The sequence below is a fragment of the Phodopus roborovskii genome, unplaced genomic scaffold (genome assembly GCF_943737965.1).
Source record: "Phodopus roborovskii unplaced genomic scaffold, PHOROB, whole genome shotgun sequence".
NCBI classification, from domain to species: domain Eukaryota; kingdom Metazoa; phylum Chordata; class Mammalia; order Rodentia; family Cricetidae; genus Phodopus; species Phodopus roborovskii.
In genome coordinates, this window is record NW_026125943.1 from 405,992 (window position 1) to 424,189 (window position 18,198).

Sequence of the window (18,198 nt, forward strand, 5' to 3'; positions counted from 1 at the left end):
ATTACCAGCCTATAATCCATACTGCCAAAAAAGCTAGGAAACAAGGAAGAACCTAAGAGAAACATTCATGGTTCCCTAGAGAAGGGAAAAGGGACTAGATCTCCCAAGCAAATTAGGAGCATTGGGGGAGGAGAGAGGGATTCAGGAGAATGAGAAGGGGGGAAGAGAAGGGGAGAGGAGGACATGAGGTACAGGAAGATTGAGTCAGGGAAAGAATAGAGGAGAACAAGAAAAGAGATACCATAGTTGAGGGAGCCATTACAGGTTTAAAGAGAAATCTGGCACAAGGGAAATAAATGTCCAGGGACCTACAAGTATGACCCCAACTAATGATCTAACCAATAATGGAGAGGCTACCTTTAACGCCCTTTAATGCCCTTCCCTAATAATGAGACTGACTTTGAAGACTCCCCATGGAAGGCCTTACCCTCCCTGGGAAGCTGAATGGGAGGAACAGGGGAGGGAGGATGCGGGAACTGGGATTGATACGTAAAACAAGATTGTTTCTAATTTATATTTAAAAAGTATATATAAAAAAGAAGCAAAAGGAAAGGTGAAACATGTTCTAATTTGTAAGGTGGAAGGTTGCAGTGATGATGAAAACAGAAAATATTTATAAATATTTTGAATACATAATAATGTCAAAAATAATGTAGGTACTAGGAACCAAACCTCGGTCTTTTTCGAGAGCAGTAAACAAGTGCTCTTAACTGCTGAACCATCTTTCCAGCCTCTCTAATACCTTTTTAAGTGCCAGTACCACAATAAAATCACAATCTAAAATTCATTTTGAACTCAAACATGGTAGTACACATAGATAATCTCATCAGTTGAAAAGAAGGTAAGTTAGAAAGATAGCAAATTCATTCCAGCCTGGGCTACATAGCCAGTTCAAGGCATGCCTAAGCTACATAGTGCAACACAGTAATAAAAACAAAACAAAACAAAACAAAAAAAAAACAAAAACAAAAACAAAAAAGCAGCAGAAAAATAACTTACCAATTTATCCACAGCTATCTCTCAGGCTACTTAGTCATAGTCTAAATTTACATTCTACTGACTAAAAATTTAACTTGTTTACTTTTCATATTTGACATTATTTACAAGGGATAAAATGATTTTCATTAGTAGAATAGACAAAACTTGTGTTACATGCTATATGTTATGTATATAGGCTATATGTCACATCAGTAAGGTATATCAGAAGAAGGAAGTTTATGTACTTTTTGGTTTATATTTGAGGCAACGCAACATTATAATCAATTTACAGGGAAATCAAACCAGTGGAGATACCACATTTTGCTTAGCATATGGTATTTTATAAGAAGAACTAACAAAAACAAAATGCATCATTAATTTCAACTCTACTATATATATTTAAAAGCTATTTGGTCTGAAAACAAAGAACCATGTATACTCAGGTTTGTGATACAATTGAGATCTCAAAACAGCCCACATTTGAAGGATGAAATTCTGTTTCAGTGAAGTATATGCACACACACATCTTAAGAAAAACCAAAGTCACATAAATGATACATACTTTGCCTTTGCCTTGCTTCTGATTTTTTCCTTCAATGTCTTCAAAGTCTGTGTCAGAAGAAAAATGTGTTTCTGACTCCCTATGACAAAGAGATAAGCAAATATTTTAAATGTTTTTTTAAGAAAAGTATATATTTCCAGGTTAACATTATTTAAAACAAAAAGGCATGGTTGAATCATTAAAAATTAGTAGGTCACAAATAAAACAAAGTTATGGATATGGAAGATTCCTGCAGGAAAATGTATGGGATGACAGGAGTGAGAAAGAGATAAAAAAAGGATGTAGGGTAGTGGTGATGGTAATTAGGCACGCCTTTAATCCTAACACTTGGGAGGCAGAGGCAGGTGGATCTCCGAATTTGTTAGGCCACCCTGGTCTATAGAATGAGTCCCAGAACAACTATAGCCACACAGACAAACCCTGTCTTGAAAATCTAAAACCAAACAAAACAACCCAAAAATTAAAAACGATAATCTATTTTTCATTCAACATTAAAATATTAGAGAATCTTAGTATCAGTAGATCCTGATTTCTACTTCACTCAAAAAACATTCATATATCAGTGTCAACAACACGTATTTCTGAACTGAAATACAACTGAAGACAGTGGGAATCCTAACTATGTCCTATCATGTTGAGAGGAAATGGCCTGTAATTGTAACATGAATAATAAATGACCCAGAGACTGATACTGGGGTTCAAGCTGAGGGACAGATAAGCAAAGCAGCCAAGCCACTAGCTCTTACCTTTACCTCAGGCTGAAAGGGCTGATCCTGTCTCCATAAGCTCTTACCAAGCCTCAGACTGCTGCTTCTCCTCAACATAGCTGGAGAATGAATCTCCACATGAGATCCTTTGCTTTTTACACCTCCTTAGCACTGGAATTAAAGGCATGTGCTCCCTACTGCTGAGATCATCTTCATGTGAGCTGTTTCTCCACTCTTGTGTAGGCCTGGGTGGTCTTGAATTCAGAGAGCCTGAGTCCTGGGATTAAAGGTGTGTGCAACCACTGCCTGGCTAGCTAGTATGGCCACTGGGATTAAAGGTGAGTAGCACCACTGCCTGATCTCTATAGGTTGAGGCTGGCTTCGCATTCTGACCCCTCAGGCAAGCTTTAATAAATCATAAGTAATATATCACCACATGTAATAAATATCAGTTCTGAGAAAGGCTATATAATCTTAGCCATGAAATTTAAAACAAGGTTGTCACTGATATTCTTCACCAAATACATATACTATGGCAAAGAAATTAAAAACTTTTAAAAGATCTTCATACATAAATTCTATTCTTTTCTTCTCAGATACTTGAGAAGCACAAACCCTTGACTCAGTATCTGCTAAATATCTGTGAACAGTAGTCTTCCCAATAATCCAGTGTTCACAGAGGAATCAAAGGTTCAGTAATATTTTTATTTTTCTCAACTATCTAAAACCACAAGAAGACTTCACTAGAAATAAAAACCACTCTGAAGAAAGTCAAATTGAGTCATCAAAAATGGAAATTTAAAGTAACCCCCAAACAGAAAAAATAAACTCTCCCTAAGTTTGTTTTAATTCCATTGTTTTCTTATGTTTTAAGAACAAATGAACACTAAACTACAAAAGGTGAAATGACATATTAATTAATATGTTGACAGCAACATACTAAGATAACCCTTCAATGGTTGGAAACAGGACAGATCTTCTAATAGAAAACTGAAACTTTCTGCTTTCTAACTTGAAAATAGGAGTTCATAAAAGCAGGTATACCTGCCTTATTTCTTACACTGTCCAATACATCTTTAACAAGAATTTGCTATTTGGGGGATTATTTTACTTTTGTAAGCAGACCCTCATTATGTAGCCCAGCCTGGTCTCAAACTTCATGAGTGCTGAGATCACAGGTATGCATCACTAACCCTGGCTGAATAACTCCTTTAACAAAAAAATAATTCAAGACTTAGAATATGTCTCACTAAAATGTTTTTTCCCCTAGAAAACTTAAAGTATAGCAAATATATAGTGATTAAAATATCGCAGTTTGGGCTGAACATATGACTCAGTTAGCAGGATACTTGTCTAGCATGACTAATGACTAGAAACACATAAAAAAGAGCATGATAGTATATGACTGCAACCCAAGCACTTGAGAAGGCAGGAGTTTCAGGAGTTCAAGGTCACCCTAGGCTACTTAGAAAATTTTAGGCCAGCCTAGGCTACATGAGACTGTCTCAAAACAAAAACATAATTTTGGGGAGTAGTGAATACTGGTACAAATAAGGTCCTGTGTTTATTCCCAGAACCTCATGAAATGTCATTTCATTAGCAAACCCCAATAGACTCATAATCTCCAAAGAAATTATTTTTTTAAAAAAAATGAAAAGCTAGATACTAACAAAAGTAAAATAATATCTACCTACTGTAGTCAAAATTTTCCTACTAAATCAAGTCTCTTAAAGAATCTAACAGCACCAGGCAGTGGTAGTGCATGCCTTTAATCTCAGCACTCAGGAGGCAAAGGAAGGTAGATCTCTGGAAGCCAGCCTGGTCTACAGAATGAGTTCCAGGACAGCTACAGCCATTACACAGAGAAACCCTGTCTCGGGAAAAAAAAAATCCTATAAAGCTAAGCAGATCTGCAGTTGCTTTATATAAAAACAGCTACCATACCCAGGCAAAGCAGAGGTGGACAAATCTCTCTCCGTTGAGTTATAGGCCATCCAGGGCTACAATAGTGAGACCCTTTATCAAAAAACCACCCATATAATATGACTCCTATGGAGACAGGAGACAGGTTCTCACTATTTAACCCAGATAGATCTGGATCTCATTACAGAGCTCAGGCTAGCCTTGAACTTGCTATCTAGGCATGGTGGCATACACTTAACTCCTAGCCAAAAGGAAATACTGCAAGAGCTACTATTCCCCGCCAAAAAAGTAAATAAAGCAAGGGATAATTACAGTAAAAAGCAGATTAAAGGGTACAGGAAGTTGTTTTTGTTGTTGTTTATTTGTTTGTTTGCTTGTTTTATAAGTATTAGTGCTTTGTGTACATAAATGTATGCTGGTGCCCAAAGAAGGTATTCTTGGAAGCAGAGCTACAGATAGTTGTAAGCAACCATGTAAGTGGTGGGAACTGAACCTGGAGGCTCTGCAAGCAACAAGTCCTCTCACCCATTAGCCATTTCTTCCTTCTCAGGAGTGAAGGTAACTTTAAGACAGGATGGGGAAATGGAGAGGTGGGTGACCAACATGCATATAAATTGTTTCTGAAACAAATGATTGAGATTTCTTACCCTCCTTTGATTTAAAAAGAAAACTTGACTCAACAATCTAAAAACTAATGTACTAACAAAAAAAATAACATTTTAATAATCTTGTTATTCTCCCTCAAAACAACTAGTAGGTTTGAATGAGATTAGCTCTGGTAGGCTCATATGCTTGGTACCCAGTTACTGACACTGTTTTTGAAGGTTTAGGAAATGCAGCCTAACTGAACGAGGTGTGTCACTGAGGAGTGAGTGGGCTTTGAGGTTTCAAAAGCCCAAACCAAGAGCAGTCTCTCCTCTCTGTGCCTACTACCTGCAGATGAGAATGTAAAGCTCTCAGCTACTGCTATTGCACCAAACCAGTCTGCAGCTGCCATGATGATCATGGACTAACCCTCTAAAACTGTTAAGCAAGCCCCCAATTAAATTCTTTCCTTCATAAGAGTCAGGGTGCCTCTTTCATAATTGTCATGATGTCTCTCCACAGCAATAGAACAATAACTAAGGCATGCCGCAGTACCAACAATGGACTCAGAACTGCACATAGTAGAGGCTGGAGAGATTGCTCAGTAGCTAAAAGCATGCAATGCTCTTTCAGTGTTCACTTCATAGTAACTCCAGCTCCAGGAAGTCTGATGATCTCTCTCTTCTAGCTTTGACAGGCAACTGCATATACATGCATGCACCTACATACAGATACATACACATATGCACATACAGATACATGTACATACACATAACTGAAAATAAAATACTATTTATAAAATAACAGTATATTGTACCACATGTAAATTTTTAAAATAGATTAAAAATATTACAGAAATACTAAAAAACGTTCAATAGGTACAATGTTTAAACACTTTCCAAACATACATGATAACTAAGATCAAGAAGGTAAACTTTAATCAAGGTTACCATTTAAATTTTGTGGGAAAACCAATGTTCAAATGTTATTACAAAGTACTTACTGTAGTAGATTAAATCACATGTTATTACAATAAAAGTACTTACTGTAGTAGATTAAAATCAGTTGGTATTTCTGGAGCTGCTATCATTTCTTTATCATCTTCTGGAACACCCCAATGTCAGAAATATATTCATATATCTATGTGAGTAAAATGACAGTGTGCTTCCTCTGAGAAAGACAGTTCCTTTAAAGAAGAGAAAATATTCATTATAAATACACCACAAACAAACATCAAGAAATGTTCATACGCAAGAGCTAAATTCCCCAGTGTCTCTTAATGTGTTTTAGTAAATAAGTATTTTGTTCTCTTCCACTTGGCTGCATGTTAAGAACTCTTACAGATCTAAACTAATAACACAACACCAGAGAGGACTGATTGTACCATACATAGTTTTGTTTAAAATATCTCATGACTCTCTAGCCTTGTTCTTGTACGTACGCATTGCCCTCCTCTCTCTGTGCATCCATTAGTCTACCCATGTATATACAAACTTGTATATGTATTCTCGAAAATATATGCATACAGAACACATATAAACATCATGCATATACAAATACATACAAGAACTATTTATGTAACATGAATGGTGGTGTATACCTCCAACCACAGAACTTGGGAGTAGATGCAATATCAGAAGTTCAAGGTCATGTTTGGCTACATAGAGTTCAGAACTTACTTGACTACCTGAAATTCTGTCTCATTTTCTGAACAGCAATATAAAAAAAAATTCAGTGTGAAAATACTGAGTTTATCTTCCATCTGAAAGGTTATCATACCTACTATTCGTATATGTTCCCTTATATCCTAAATTTCTGTTCCCCAAGACCTTTAACTATTAAGCCATCTTTTATTACTATACCCTTAAAAAATGTCTAAAACTCCAAGGTTTCCAAGGTTTGTCATCACATATAGAATATATCTTTGTCCTTTGAGATACCATCTTACTCCTGCCAGAATGGCTAAAATTAGAAACACCAATGACAACTCATGCTGGAGAGGATGTGGAGAAATGGGAACACTCCTTCACTGCTGGTGGGAGTGCAAACTCATATAGCCATTTTGGGGATCAGTATGGCAGTTCCTCAGGAAAATGGGAATTAGTTTACCACAGGACCCAGCAATCCCCCTCTTAGGGATATACCCAAATGATCGAAATCCATGAAACAAAGACATCTGCTCAACTATGATCATAGCAGCATTATTTGTAATAGCAAGAACCTGGAAGCAACCTAGATGCCCCTCAACTGAAGAATGATAAAGAAGATGTGGCACATCTACACAATGAAATACTACTCTGCAGAAAAAAATAATGGAATCTTGAAATCCGCAGGCAAGTGGATGGCACTTGAAGAAACAATCCTGAATGAGGTAATCCAGTCACAAAAAGAGGAACAAGGTATGTACTCGCTCATATATAGATTTCAGACCTAGAACAAAGGATCACCAGCCTATAATTCACACCACCAGAGGAACTAGGATACAAGGTGTATTCTAAGAGATTCATATAAAGTCCCTCACAGAACTGGGAAGGGACAAGTCTCCCAGAGCACACGGGAAGTGTGTGTGTGGGGGGGGGGGTATGCAGTGAATGGAGGAGAGGAAAGCATGTGCGACTAGGAATAGAAGACGGGGGGGGGGGGAGGGAGGGAGGGAGGGAGAGGGAGAGAGAGAGAGAGAGAGAGAGAGAGAGAGAGAGAGAGAGAGAATAAAAGAGGGAGCCATTTTTGGTTTGAAGAGAAAATTGAACCTAAAGAAAGGAGAACTACAAGACTGACGACAACTGAGCAACTGTGGAAAGGCTACCATAAATGCCCTTCAACAACTAACTTATCCATGGAGCCCTCATCTAGTACCTATTGGAAACAGAAGCAAACACCCATACCTAAACACTGAGTAGAACTAGAATCCAGATGCAGACGGAGAAAATAAGACCTGGTTGCAGAAACACATAGAGACAGCTTACCTGAACAAGGAGGAGCTAACGGGACCCCAGAATGGTAGCTAGGAATCCAGTATGGGACTGACTCAGACAGTGGAACCAGGACGTATCCCTGGTGCACAAAAGGACCTTGGGGACACATCCCCCATGGAGGGATACTGCCTTAACCTAGAGACAGGAGAGAAGTCCTACTTCCTACTTCAAATGACCTGACAGATTTACATGACCCCGCCTGGATGGCATTTCCCTACATGTGGAATCGGGGTGGGGGATGGGAGGAGAGGGTGGTCAGGGTGCATGTGAGAGGGCAGAGAGGGTAAAAGGGAGGGAGAACTGGGATCGACATGTAAAATAATAAAATTTAAAAAAGAGTATATCTTTGTCTTCTAATATCCTTGATATTTGATTTTTTTATTTGATATTTTAAGAAAACTGAAAAGACAGAGTCAAATTCTCAACCAACACTTCAAGACATTAGGGTGGTAAGATGTCAAAACTATAAAATAGCCATCTATGCTGTGTTACTGTGTCTCTGAGCACTTCACAACAAACACTGTGGGGCCAGAGGTGTTCTTCAATAACAGCACTCAACAGAACAATGAATGGTCTTTCTTATGGAACTGCCCATATAAGAAAAATGGGGGGGGCATATATCTCTTAAACCTAAAAATGCCTAACTCCGTATATTTGGAGATATGTCATTCATACATACATTCTTATTCTCTCTCTCTCTCTAAGATCACAAGGTGGAGCTCTCAGCCAATATCAAAGAAAAAGTTTGAGGTCTTGATCACATATAGGCAATCTCTATTTACTATAAAAAGAAATGCTATCCCATCAACTGGAGAAGACAGAGCAGAGACATGAGTGCATTAAAGACTCCATGACAATTTTCCTTAGAACAGCCATCAGCAGCAACCAGCTTCTGCTTTTTCTTATTAAAAGGTTATCTATATTTAGTGTACATTTATGGGCTATTATTCCAATTTAGATTATAAGTTAAATTTAATAAGAAAAATGTCTTCTGGGGCTGGATTGCACTATGAAAAAGGGCACTTGTGTTCCATCTGCAGGAACACATACGCACACAGGGAGCAGACTTCCAATTCTGAACACATAAAGAAACATATTAAAGTAAATAAACACAAATAAATAGAAACAATTACATCTTTAACTTCAGAAACTGATTTGTAAAATTCACTTAAATTGTACCAACAAATTGAAGTAAGCAAAAACTCTGATATTTTGTGACATTGTTTAAAAAATAAGAGTAATTTTAATTTTTCCCTTGAAGCATAATTGTTGGAAATGACTTTTAATTCAATCCCAAGTGGTCCAAACAGAATGAACAGAGTCATGACTAACACTGTGGCTCAGAACCCACATTATTACTGGAGAATATGGTAAATAACACCTAAGCAGCTGATGTCTTAGTTCTATCACTAAAAATCTGCAGCAGCTAAAAGCTGGCAAATTCATGTATACCCTGTCATCATCTTAGTGCTCCCCCCAAAAGTCAAATCCTCTATTCATTAGTATCATATTTAAAATATGCAAACTCTTCCAAAATGCCACTGACATTATAATACAAACACTTAAAAAATCACAAATTATTTAAATGCCCAGCCATGGATTAAGTGGCTGTACATCACTATAAGTAATTAAACATGCACACAGTGGAACTATTTATAACTTTGTATTGATGCTCTCCAAAAATGATACATTTAAAAAAAACTATATATTATAAATCACATGGAATAGTAACCAAAAAGAAAAACCAGAAAAATAGGAAAAAGAAAAAAGCCAATTCTTAACTTACAATCTTATTGTTAGTACCAAAAAGTTAAATTATAAAAGAGAATGGTACTCTATCAAAACTTGCGCAAGATCCACACAGTGGCATAGCCTGTCACCCTAGTACAGGAGAGACTAAAACAGAAAAAGAAAGAACACAAGTTGAAGATTTTTTATATATATATATATCCAGTGGAAAATTTTTATAAAGCTGAGGAATTACAAAACTATGCTGCTAAAATCTGATTCATTCTAACTTCAGGTCCATAAGCATAAAAAGTTAGGCACAGAAAAACTGATTCCTACCATAAACTTTTCTTTCTTGTGCTTACCAAATGTAGATGAGCTGGGAACAGAAACTTTTCCCTTGGTGGTGCTAGAGATTTAACCTAGGGCATTGTACATGCTGGGCAAGCACTCAACTGCTGTTATCTCTAGGCCAAGGAACAGAAACTTCCTTAAAGAGGACTAACAGGAGCAAAGGTAGGTTCCTTCATATTGTCCTAGCTACATTGCACAGTCAGTTAATATGATGTTGATTGAAACAGGAAAGTTACTACCAAGTCTATGTTAAATGTCATATGGCAGCTTTTAGTACAGGACAAGAAATGAAAAGCTAGCCATTTAAATTAGATATAAATAAATACATACCTTTTAAAAGGAGAAAAAAATGTGTTGCCAATTTGATGAATAACGACCTTTAAATTTTATTCATTTCAAAATATTTTTTCTTCCCTCTTCCAGGCTTCCTAATCTATGCCAAATTCTTCTAAATAAATGAGACTGCAAAGAATTCATTATACAATGATGGCATGTACTCTGACCTGTAGTAAATTCTGAATCTAGCAGTTTCACGTTGTAGTTACCACAAACATTATTTGGAAAAGAAATGCATTTTCTTTTCTACAAAGTGGATCAATCCTAATGAGTCCATAAAGGTAGCTCATGATCTAGAGTACAGAGAGAAATAGGTAATCTGGAGAAGGTGTACCTTAAGAAATTCACAAAGAATCAATAACATTCCCTAACTCAATAATAAACCTCATGTCTACACTTACAATCTTTGAAAATAACAAGGAAGTTAATACTCCAAAAGGAAAAGGCCTTTCTAAAATAACGAATAAGACAAATTAAGCACACTAAAGGTCCTAAGACTTCAAAACTAACTTTTATTGGGCTGGAGAAATGATTGAGCAGTTAAGAGAACTTGCTCCAAAGGAGCTGGGTTTAGTTCTTAGCATGCATGTCAATAACTACCTCCAGTTCCCTATGGCCTCCACCAGAACTAGGCATGCACACGACACTCATAAATATAATAATCTTTAAAACACCGCTTATTTTCAGAAGGAAAAGGAGTAAACTGAGGCAATTTACATAGAGATAGCATGGCTACATAGAAACTAAATAAAGCCATACAGAACTGGAAATATGTATCTGACAGTGAACTTGAGTAAAAAAATAAGTACTACAGATCTGTGTTTAACTAACAGAGTAAGAGATAGGGGTTCAAGAAGTAAACATGACTCATTCCTAAAGACCCAGTACTCTGAGTTTATATGCCACAGTAAACAGTTTCTGACTCCTCCAAGAATTATACCCAGTCTAATACATAATTGTTTTATGTCCCCATCTCAAAAACTGGAACCCTGCACATAAACCACCCAAAACAGTTACCATTTATCTTTGAGGTTGGTCAATCTTAAAAGCTTTAATATCAGTCTCTTCTCATCTACCTGATCACACTGGCACTTACCACATGACAGTGAATAGCACAGTACACCTATTAAATCTATCATTTAAGTCTGTTAATTCCCCAGATTGCTCTAAGAAAATACAGTGAACTAGAAATCATATGGCTCTAATAAAATACAGGCAAATCTTAGCATTATAATATGTTATCACCTTAAAATAATTTCTTGGGGAAATCACAGTAGCACACGCCTTTAATATACAGGCAGGCAGAACTGTGTGAGTATAAAGCTAGCCTGGTCTACATAGAGTTGAATGACAGCCAGGGGCCCTGTCTCCAAAAAAGGGGAAGTGGGGAAGAGAGACAGAGATTTATCAACAGCTAATAAATTTGAAAAGAAATATCAATGTGTAACCTTCACTTTTTTTGTTATAGTCTGGATCTCAAATGTCCTACAAAGGTCCATGCGCTAAAGGCTCGGTACTCACCCAGGTATCACTATTAGATGGTACCAAGAAATATGTCCTATTGCCAAGTCTTTAGGTCACTGAAGGAGTGGTCAACAATTTCATTGCACAAAAGAAACTGCTTTATGGAAGGGTACTCTCCCAGCACCCTGCCTTCAGGCTCATGCTGAGGGAAGTGGTTTTGTTGCCGTGTGTTACCATTATGATGTGCTACCTGGGCACAAGCCATCATAGATAAAAAAAATTCCAAACTAGAACAAAAATAGAAATTTCTCTCTAGAAGTCGAAATACGTGGCCATTTTGTTATAATGTCAGAAGCCTCACTAAAACATCACATATATTAAGCTTTTAAGACTTGATTAATTTAAGTATGTATCACATTAACATTTCCAGCATGTTAGGACATTCTAAATAAACAGCAAGTATGTACTAAAGTGGGCATCAAACATTTCAATTTGCTAGAATAGCAGATATCTAAAGATATAAACAAACTTAAAACACAGTAGAACATGGCATTGCTAGCCAACATGCTGGGTACCACTTGTTAAACGGAAAATTTCAGGCAACAGCAGATCTGATGATGGCAAAGTAGATGAAGACAAAATAACCTTACCTAGATTTCAAGCAAAATCTAGGTTCTGATTGTATACAGTATTTGCAGCAAAAAGGACAGAACGAAAATTATGGTAATTAGTGAGTCAAAATTCAGAATTAGAATGACAAAATAACCTATCAGAGTCTTTCTCATATGCAGACTCATATGTGTACATGTGGGTGTGGATAGGTCATGTACTGAGAGACAGGGTGATGCTTCAAGGAAGTGGAAGGTTTCGTAGAAAACATGTGACACAAAAAGGGAAAGAGAGAGTACTGAAAGTGGAAGGGTACAGATAAGAAGGCATATAGAGAAGAGGGAATGGAGAGGGTTTGCTAAAAACCAATTTCGCATAAAACTGTCATAATGAAGCCCGTTAGTGTGTATGCCAATTAAGAAAGAAAAATTTTCATTTTTACCTACTCCCAATAGACTGCATCAAAAGCTTCCAGGCCAATTATATAGCATATCCAAGCCAATAGATTTAATCCTTAGCACCACAAGAAGCAGCTAAAATTGAGGGCCATTTGAGGGGTTGCGAAGAAACCTAATACAGTAGAAACTTCTTAAAATATGTATGTACATGAAGGAAATCTAAATGGAACCACCAAATAATGGGGGGGAGACAAAGCGCCATGTAGACATCTGGCCAAATGAAACCTACAGAGCCAGGAATGGGTTACATCTAAATTAGCCCCATGGAAAGCCCCAAACAACCCAGGCATTTGCCAAGGCTATTGGATTCTCTCCACAAAAAAACGATAGGGCCCTATTACTGAACAAAACACCTACATAAATCATTGAACACAAGTCAAGCTGGTGCCTTCCTAGAGCCTTCACCCCTACTGAGTAAAGTGTTCATGGTACAGGAAGTCACTCAGCGTGGTATCAGAGGAGACAGGTAAACACAAACCAAATTACTCTTTGATCTGCAATGGTGACCTCTCTGCAAGATAAGCTGGTGCTGGGGCTGGAGAAATGGATCAACCTTTAAGAGCACTGACTGCTCTTCCAAAAGACCCGGGGTTCAATTCCCCACACCCACATGGCAGCTGACAACTGTCAGCAACTCCAGTTCTAAGGGATCTGATGACCTCATACAGATATACATGCAGACAAAACACTAATGCATATTAAATAAAAATAATCATTTAAAAAAAAGGATACACTGGTGCAATAGTGCCACAAAGCTTGTAACCAATCACTATCTGACTGGAACCACTGTTTGATTGGATTTAAGGCCAACTCCATGAGATGAAACCCATGCCCAACAATGCTAAGGTGGCCAAGAACCTGAGACTAGATAGGCCATTCACCTAGAGGAAAACCAAATACTACTACTGTTCTGCTAATGGAATAGAGCAATGAAATGACATTCTACTATATTCAGGTATGCTTCCTCTTGTCATGAATACGAACAGAGATTCACAATTGAATAATAGATAAAGAGTGGCCTTGGAATACTAAGTCCTAAATGAGATGTCTCCATCAAATCCCACAGCTAACACCAAGCACAATAGGGAAGGACTGACAGCTTTCTTTGAGATCATAAACAAGCCAAAGAGGTTCACTCTTGGCAACTTTTTCAACATACAAAGTAAACAGCCAATGTGAATGGGCAAGAAAAAGATTTTTAATCAGAAAAGCAAATTATCTTTGATCCCAGGTGACTTAATCTTATATTGTAGAAAACCCCAATATTTCCACAAACACAAAAAGTTAGAATTCAGGAAATTTCAGAATACAAAATTAACGCTTGCAATCCTCTTTACTTCTATACACTATCAATGAATAATCCAAAGTAAAAATTGATAAAATAATTCCATCTTCAGTAACACCAAGAATAAAATACTTATGAATAAAAACTAGAGACAAAATACTTATATGGTGAAAATGATATACTGCTGAAAGAAGTTAGAAGCACAAAGATACTTCATACATATTCTCATTCTCTCTGTCTCTCACACACACACACAAACACACATACACACTTTCTTTGCTAAGCATAGGGATGGCTACATGGTTGTAACAGTTCTATGGCCAGAGCCCACCTAAAAGTGGGGGAAAAATTAACTCCATAAAGGTCTCCTCTGACCTTATACACCTGTTGAGGCACACACAATAATAAACTTTCTAGTTCTTTTATGTTGGGCATGTTGGTATACACCTATAATCTCAGTAGTAGGAAGTAATGGCAGGGGCTTCCTGGCACTTGCAGAATTAACACCTGAAGCTATCCTATCTTTCCCTATATATGTGCATGTGTGTACTAATATAAATACACAAAAAAGCAACATTTATTAGTAAAGATATGGAGAAAACAGAACCTCTTGCACTGCTGCAGGGATTGAAAAATGTTGTACGATATATATTTAAAACAACCAGAATAGAACTTACATAGAATTTGAAAACAACTACCATATGATTCTGTAATCACATTTCTGAGTACAAATATAAAGCACAAAGCAATGCTTGAAAAGTATTTGCACACTCACATTCATAGTAACACTACTAGCATTCATTGCTCAAGAGGTATAAGTAACACAAATGTCTTTCTACAGATGAATGGATAAACAAAATGTGCTATATAAATACAATAGACTATTTACTATTAAATCTTAAAATAGGGAACTATCACATAACATACACTCAAAATGAACCCTAAAGACAGTATGTTATGTGAAATGAGCCAGTCACAAAAGACAAATACATGAGTCCATGTATAAGACATTAAGGTGTAGTAAAATCCACAGAAACAGAAAGTAAAGGGATAGTTTACAATGATACAGGAAAAAGGAAAGGGGAAGTTATTTTATGGGTTTTTAGCTACAGAATACAACATGCAAAATTTCTGAAGATGTATTTCCTTATACTGTAAATATACTATGCAAGACTGCCTCAAAGACACATTAACAAATTATCATTTTAAAAAGGGTTAATTCATTAAAAAGATATTAAAATATTATGTGTGTGCTTAGATTATTGCTTCTAAACCTCAAAGACTCTACATTTTCCATTTTCACTGCCTACCAATGTCCATGCGTACCAAACAAAGCAATACACAATCTCAGATCCAAGATGATTAGACTTTTTAAAACCTTCCTAGACCATCTAAAGCCAAAAGGCTATATTATTTCTAAGCCATCATAAAGACAATAAAACCAATTAAAGCATCTTGCAAAAACATCTTCAAAAGGATTATGCATTCTAAGATCGGATACAAAGTAACAACTAAGCAGATATATTTTAGAATGCATTATGTAAAATAAATATTCAATAAAAGTAATGTGCCTATGCTCTGGATAAACCTAAAATCATACAGCAGTGACCATGAAACAAAAACCACTGAAAGATTCTTAGCTGAGTTACCTGATATGATGACATCCTTGACTAAACCAATGGCTTGTTTGCTAAGTCATTGGTCAGAAAAAGGACCATCTGCATTAGAAACTCTTCTACAGCAAAAACAAGTGTTGTAATGATCTATGCACATGCACACTCACACACACAAAGTTATTAAATAAGGTAACAAGACTAGGAAAAAAAACACGTATAAGCAGATGCTTCATATGCAAGGATCTCTCATCTTACTCTATGATTTTGGCTTTTGTCAAGATACTCAGAATGCTTTTTATCATGATAGCAACTCCTCCACACATCAAGGATTGTGCTTAGCTCTCCTGATTAATGATTCTCAATTAAAATTAAAAAAAAAGCTTTTCTTCTTCTTCCCCACTGCTTCATATAAATTACTCTGTTGACATTTACTAAATATGCCGCTTATATATCATTTTCTTGAATGTGCTCGATTATGTCTCCACACAGGTTAATCTCATGTAACCTCCTTTGGCTAACCACAACAATTTACTACTTTGTGAATGTTAATCTTGATTGTCAACTTGATTGGACAGAAAAATGTTAAGGAGATTAGCACATCATGCCTCCAGGTGTGTCTGGAAGGGCATTCCAGAAAGAATTAACTAAGGGAGTGGGTAAGCCCGCCATGAAGTGGGAGGCACCATATAGACTGCAGGCCCAGTAGGAATAAAAGAGGAAGGAGGAAGCCCACTAGAGCAAACATTCTCTGTACATCTGCTTTCTGGTTGCTATAAGGTAAGCTACTATGCTTCTTTATGCCCATCTTACAATTACGTGCTGAAATTTTGGAAACAGCAAAAAAACAATCTTTCCTCCATTATTTATGTCACAGGGATGAAGTTAGCAACTTCTCATCTGTACATTTCTCTCCCAAAATTTACAGAGCAACAGGGATTTATTGCTACTATTTCATAGCTTTCATAACTTATAGATCACAAATTAGTTCAGTAGATTCAACTATGGAACTCTGGTACCATAATAAAAGATTACTTTCAGGATTCCACCCACATATCATTTTTTAAAAAAAATCATCACCATCCTGGATATCTTCTGTTAGTAGTCTAACATTTACTATCAAGGTTTTCATGAAGCAGTGATAGCAACATACCACCATTCACACTGGAGAGATGGCTCAGTGGTTAAAAGCATTGGCTACTCTTCCAGAGAACCAGGGTTCAAACCCCAGCCCTACATGTTTGTTGGCTCATAGCCCTCTTTAACTCCAGTTACAAAGGATCCAACATGCTCTTCTGATTTCCACAGACACCAGGCCAAACATACCACCATTCCCATGGGAAAACGTTGTAAAATAACATGTATGCTTGAAATGGAAGTATCAGTATTGATAAATAATTAATAATTCTGAGTGGAGGCTGGTGAGATATATGTAAAGGCACCTGAGCTCAAGCTAGATCCCCAGGACCAACATGGGAGAAAGGGAGGACTTAGCTAAGCAAACTTCAAACAAAGGCCATGGCATGCATGGGCATGCAAGCACTTGCCCAATGCAATGAATAAAAATGTAATTTAAAACAAATGCTACATGTTTAGAAATGTAACTCAAGAGGTAGTATACCTTGCCTAGAACCACAAGGTCCTGGGTGTGATAACTAGCACAACCCAGAAGAGGCAAATTAAAGAAAGCAAGGGAGGACCAGATGGTGGTGGCACACACCATCAGTTCCAGTACTCGGGAGGCAGAGGTAGGCAATGTCTCAGAGTTCAAGGCCAGCCTAGTCTACAGAGCAATTTCCAGGACAGCCAGGGCTGATACTCAAAGAAGCCCTGTCTCAAAACAAGTAAACAAAAAAGAAAGTAAGGGAGGTGGGAAGCACTAGAAGAACTGAATAATAAGTATTTTATAGTGGCCTGTAGGACACAGGGGATGATGACATGACTGTACAGTGCAGAGTCTATGGAAGGCTTCTATATTGACTTTTCTGTATAATTTAAGTTTTGAAATAGGAACAGACTTCTAAAACAAATGAGACTGAACTATACGTAATCATGTCTGTCGAATTAGATCTACATGAGAACACAAAGAAAGCATTTAGTATATCAAGTAGTGTTAAATGCAATACTTTTTATCCTTGGGGACATGAATTTTAAGACCAAAACAAAATTGAGAAAATTAAAGCTGGGAATCTAGCACACTCAATTTCTTAGGTTTGATCTCTCTCTCGTGAGAGAGAGAGGGGGGGGAGAAAGAAGCAAAACAAAATATATCTTCATACTACAGTTTTAACAGTCTCTTCTTCTAAAGTTACTTTATGTCATAGGAGAAAATGAATAATTATGGTAACACAATGAAGAATCAAGTTTTGAGCTGGGGATGTAGCTCAATGGTAAAATGTTTTCCTAGTATGCTGAAATCTTGAGTTTAGAATCAAGCACTATTATATAATCAAAATTTAAGTATGAGACAATTAGCAAAGAAATGGTTTAAACATATGCTAAAATTGAAGAGAGAGATGCAAATTAAAGACAGGATATCACTTTGCCTATCATAATTACCACAATTAAAAAGTGACATCAAAGACAGTGAAGATATAGAAAAACTGACCCCCACATATTTC

General features: G+C 36.8%; 1 protein-coding gene across 4 annotated transcripts in view; it reads right to left on the minus strand.

Moving 5' to 3' along the window:
• The window catches only part of Stag2 (stromal antigen 2), a 114,818-nt gene that overhangs the window by 64,727 nt on the left and 31,893 nt on the right, over nucleotides 1-18,198 (minus strand). For all 4 annotated transcript variants that reach the window (XM_051179094.1, XM_051179097.1, XM_051179096.1 and 1 more), the window contains exons 2-3: nucleotides 5,802-5,941; nucleotides 1,541-1,619 (exon numbers count right to left, since the gene is read on the minus strand). In XM_051179094.1, coding sequence (XP_051035051.1) covers nucleotides 1,541-1,619; nucleotides 5,802-5,845 — 123 coding nt within the window. In that variant the 5' untranslated portion in view covers nucleotides 5,846-5,941. The remainder of the gene's footprint in view (nucleotides 1-1,540; nucleotides 1,620-5,801; nucleotides 5,942-18,198) is intronic.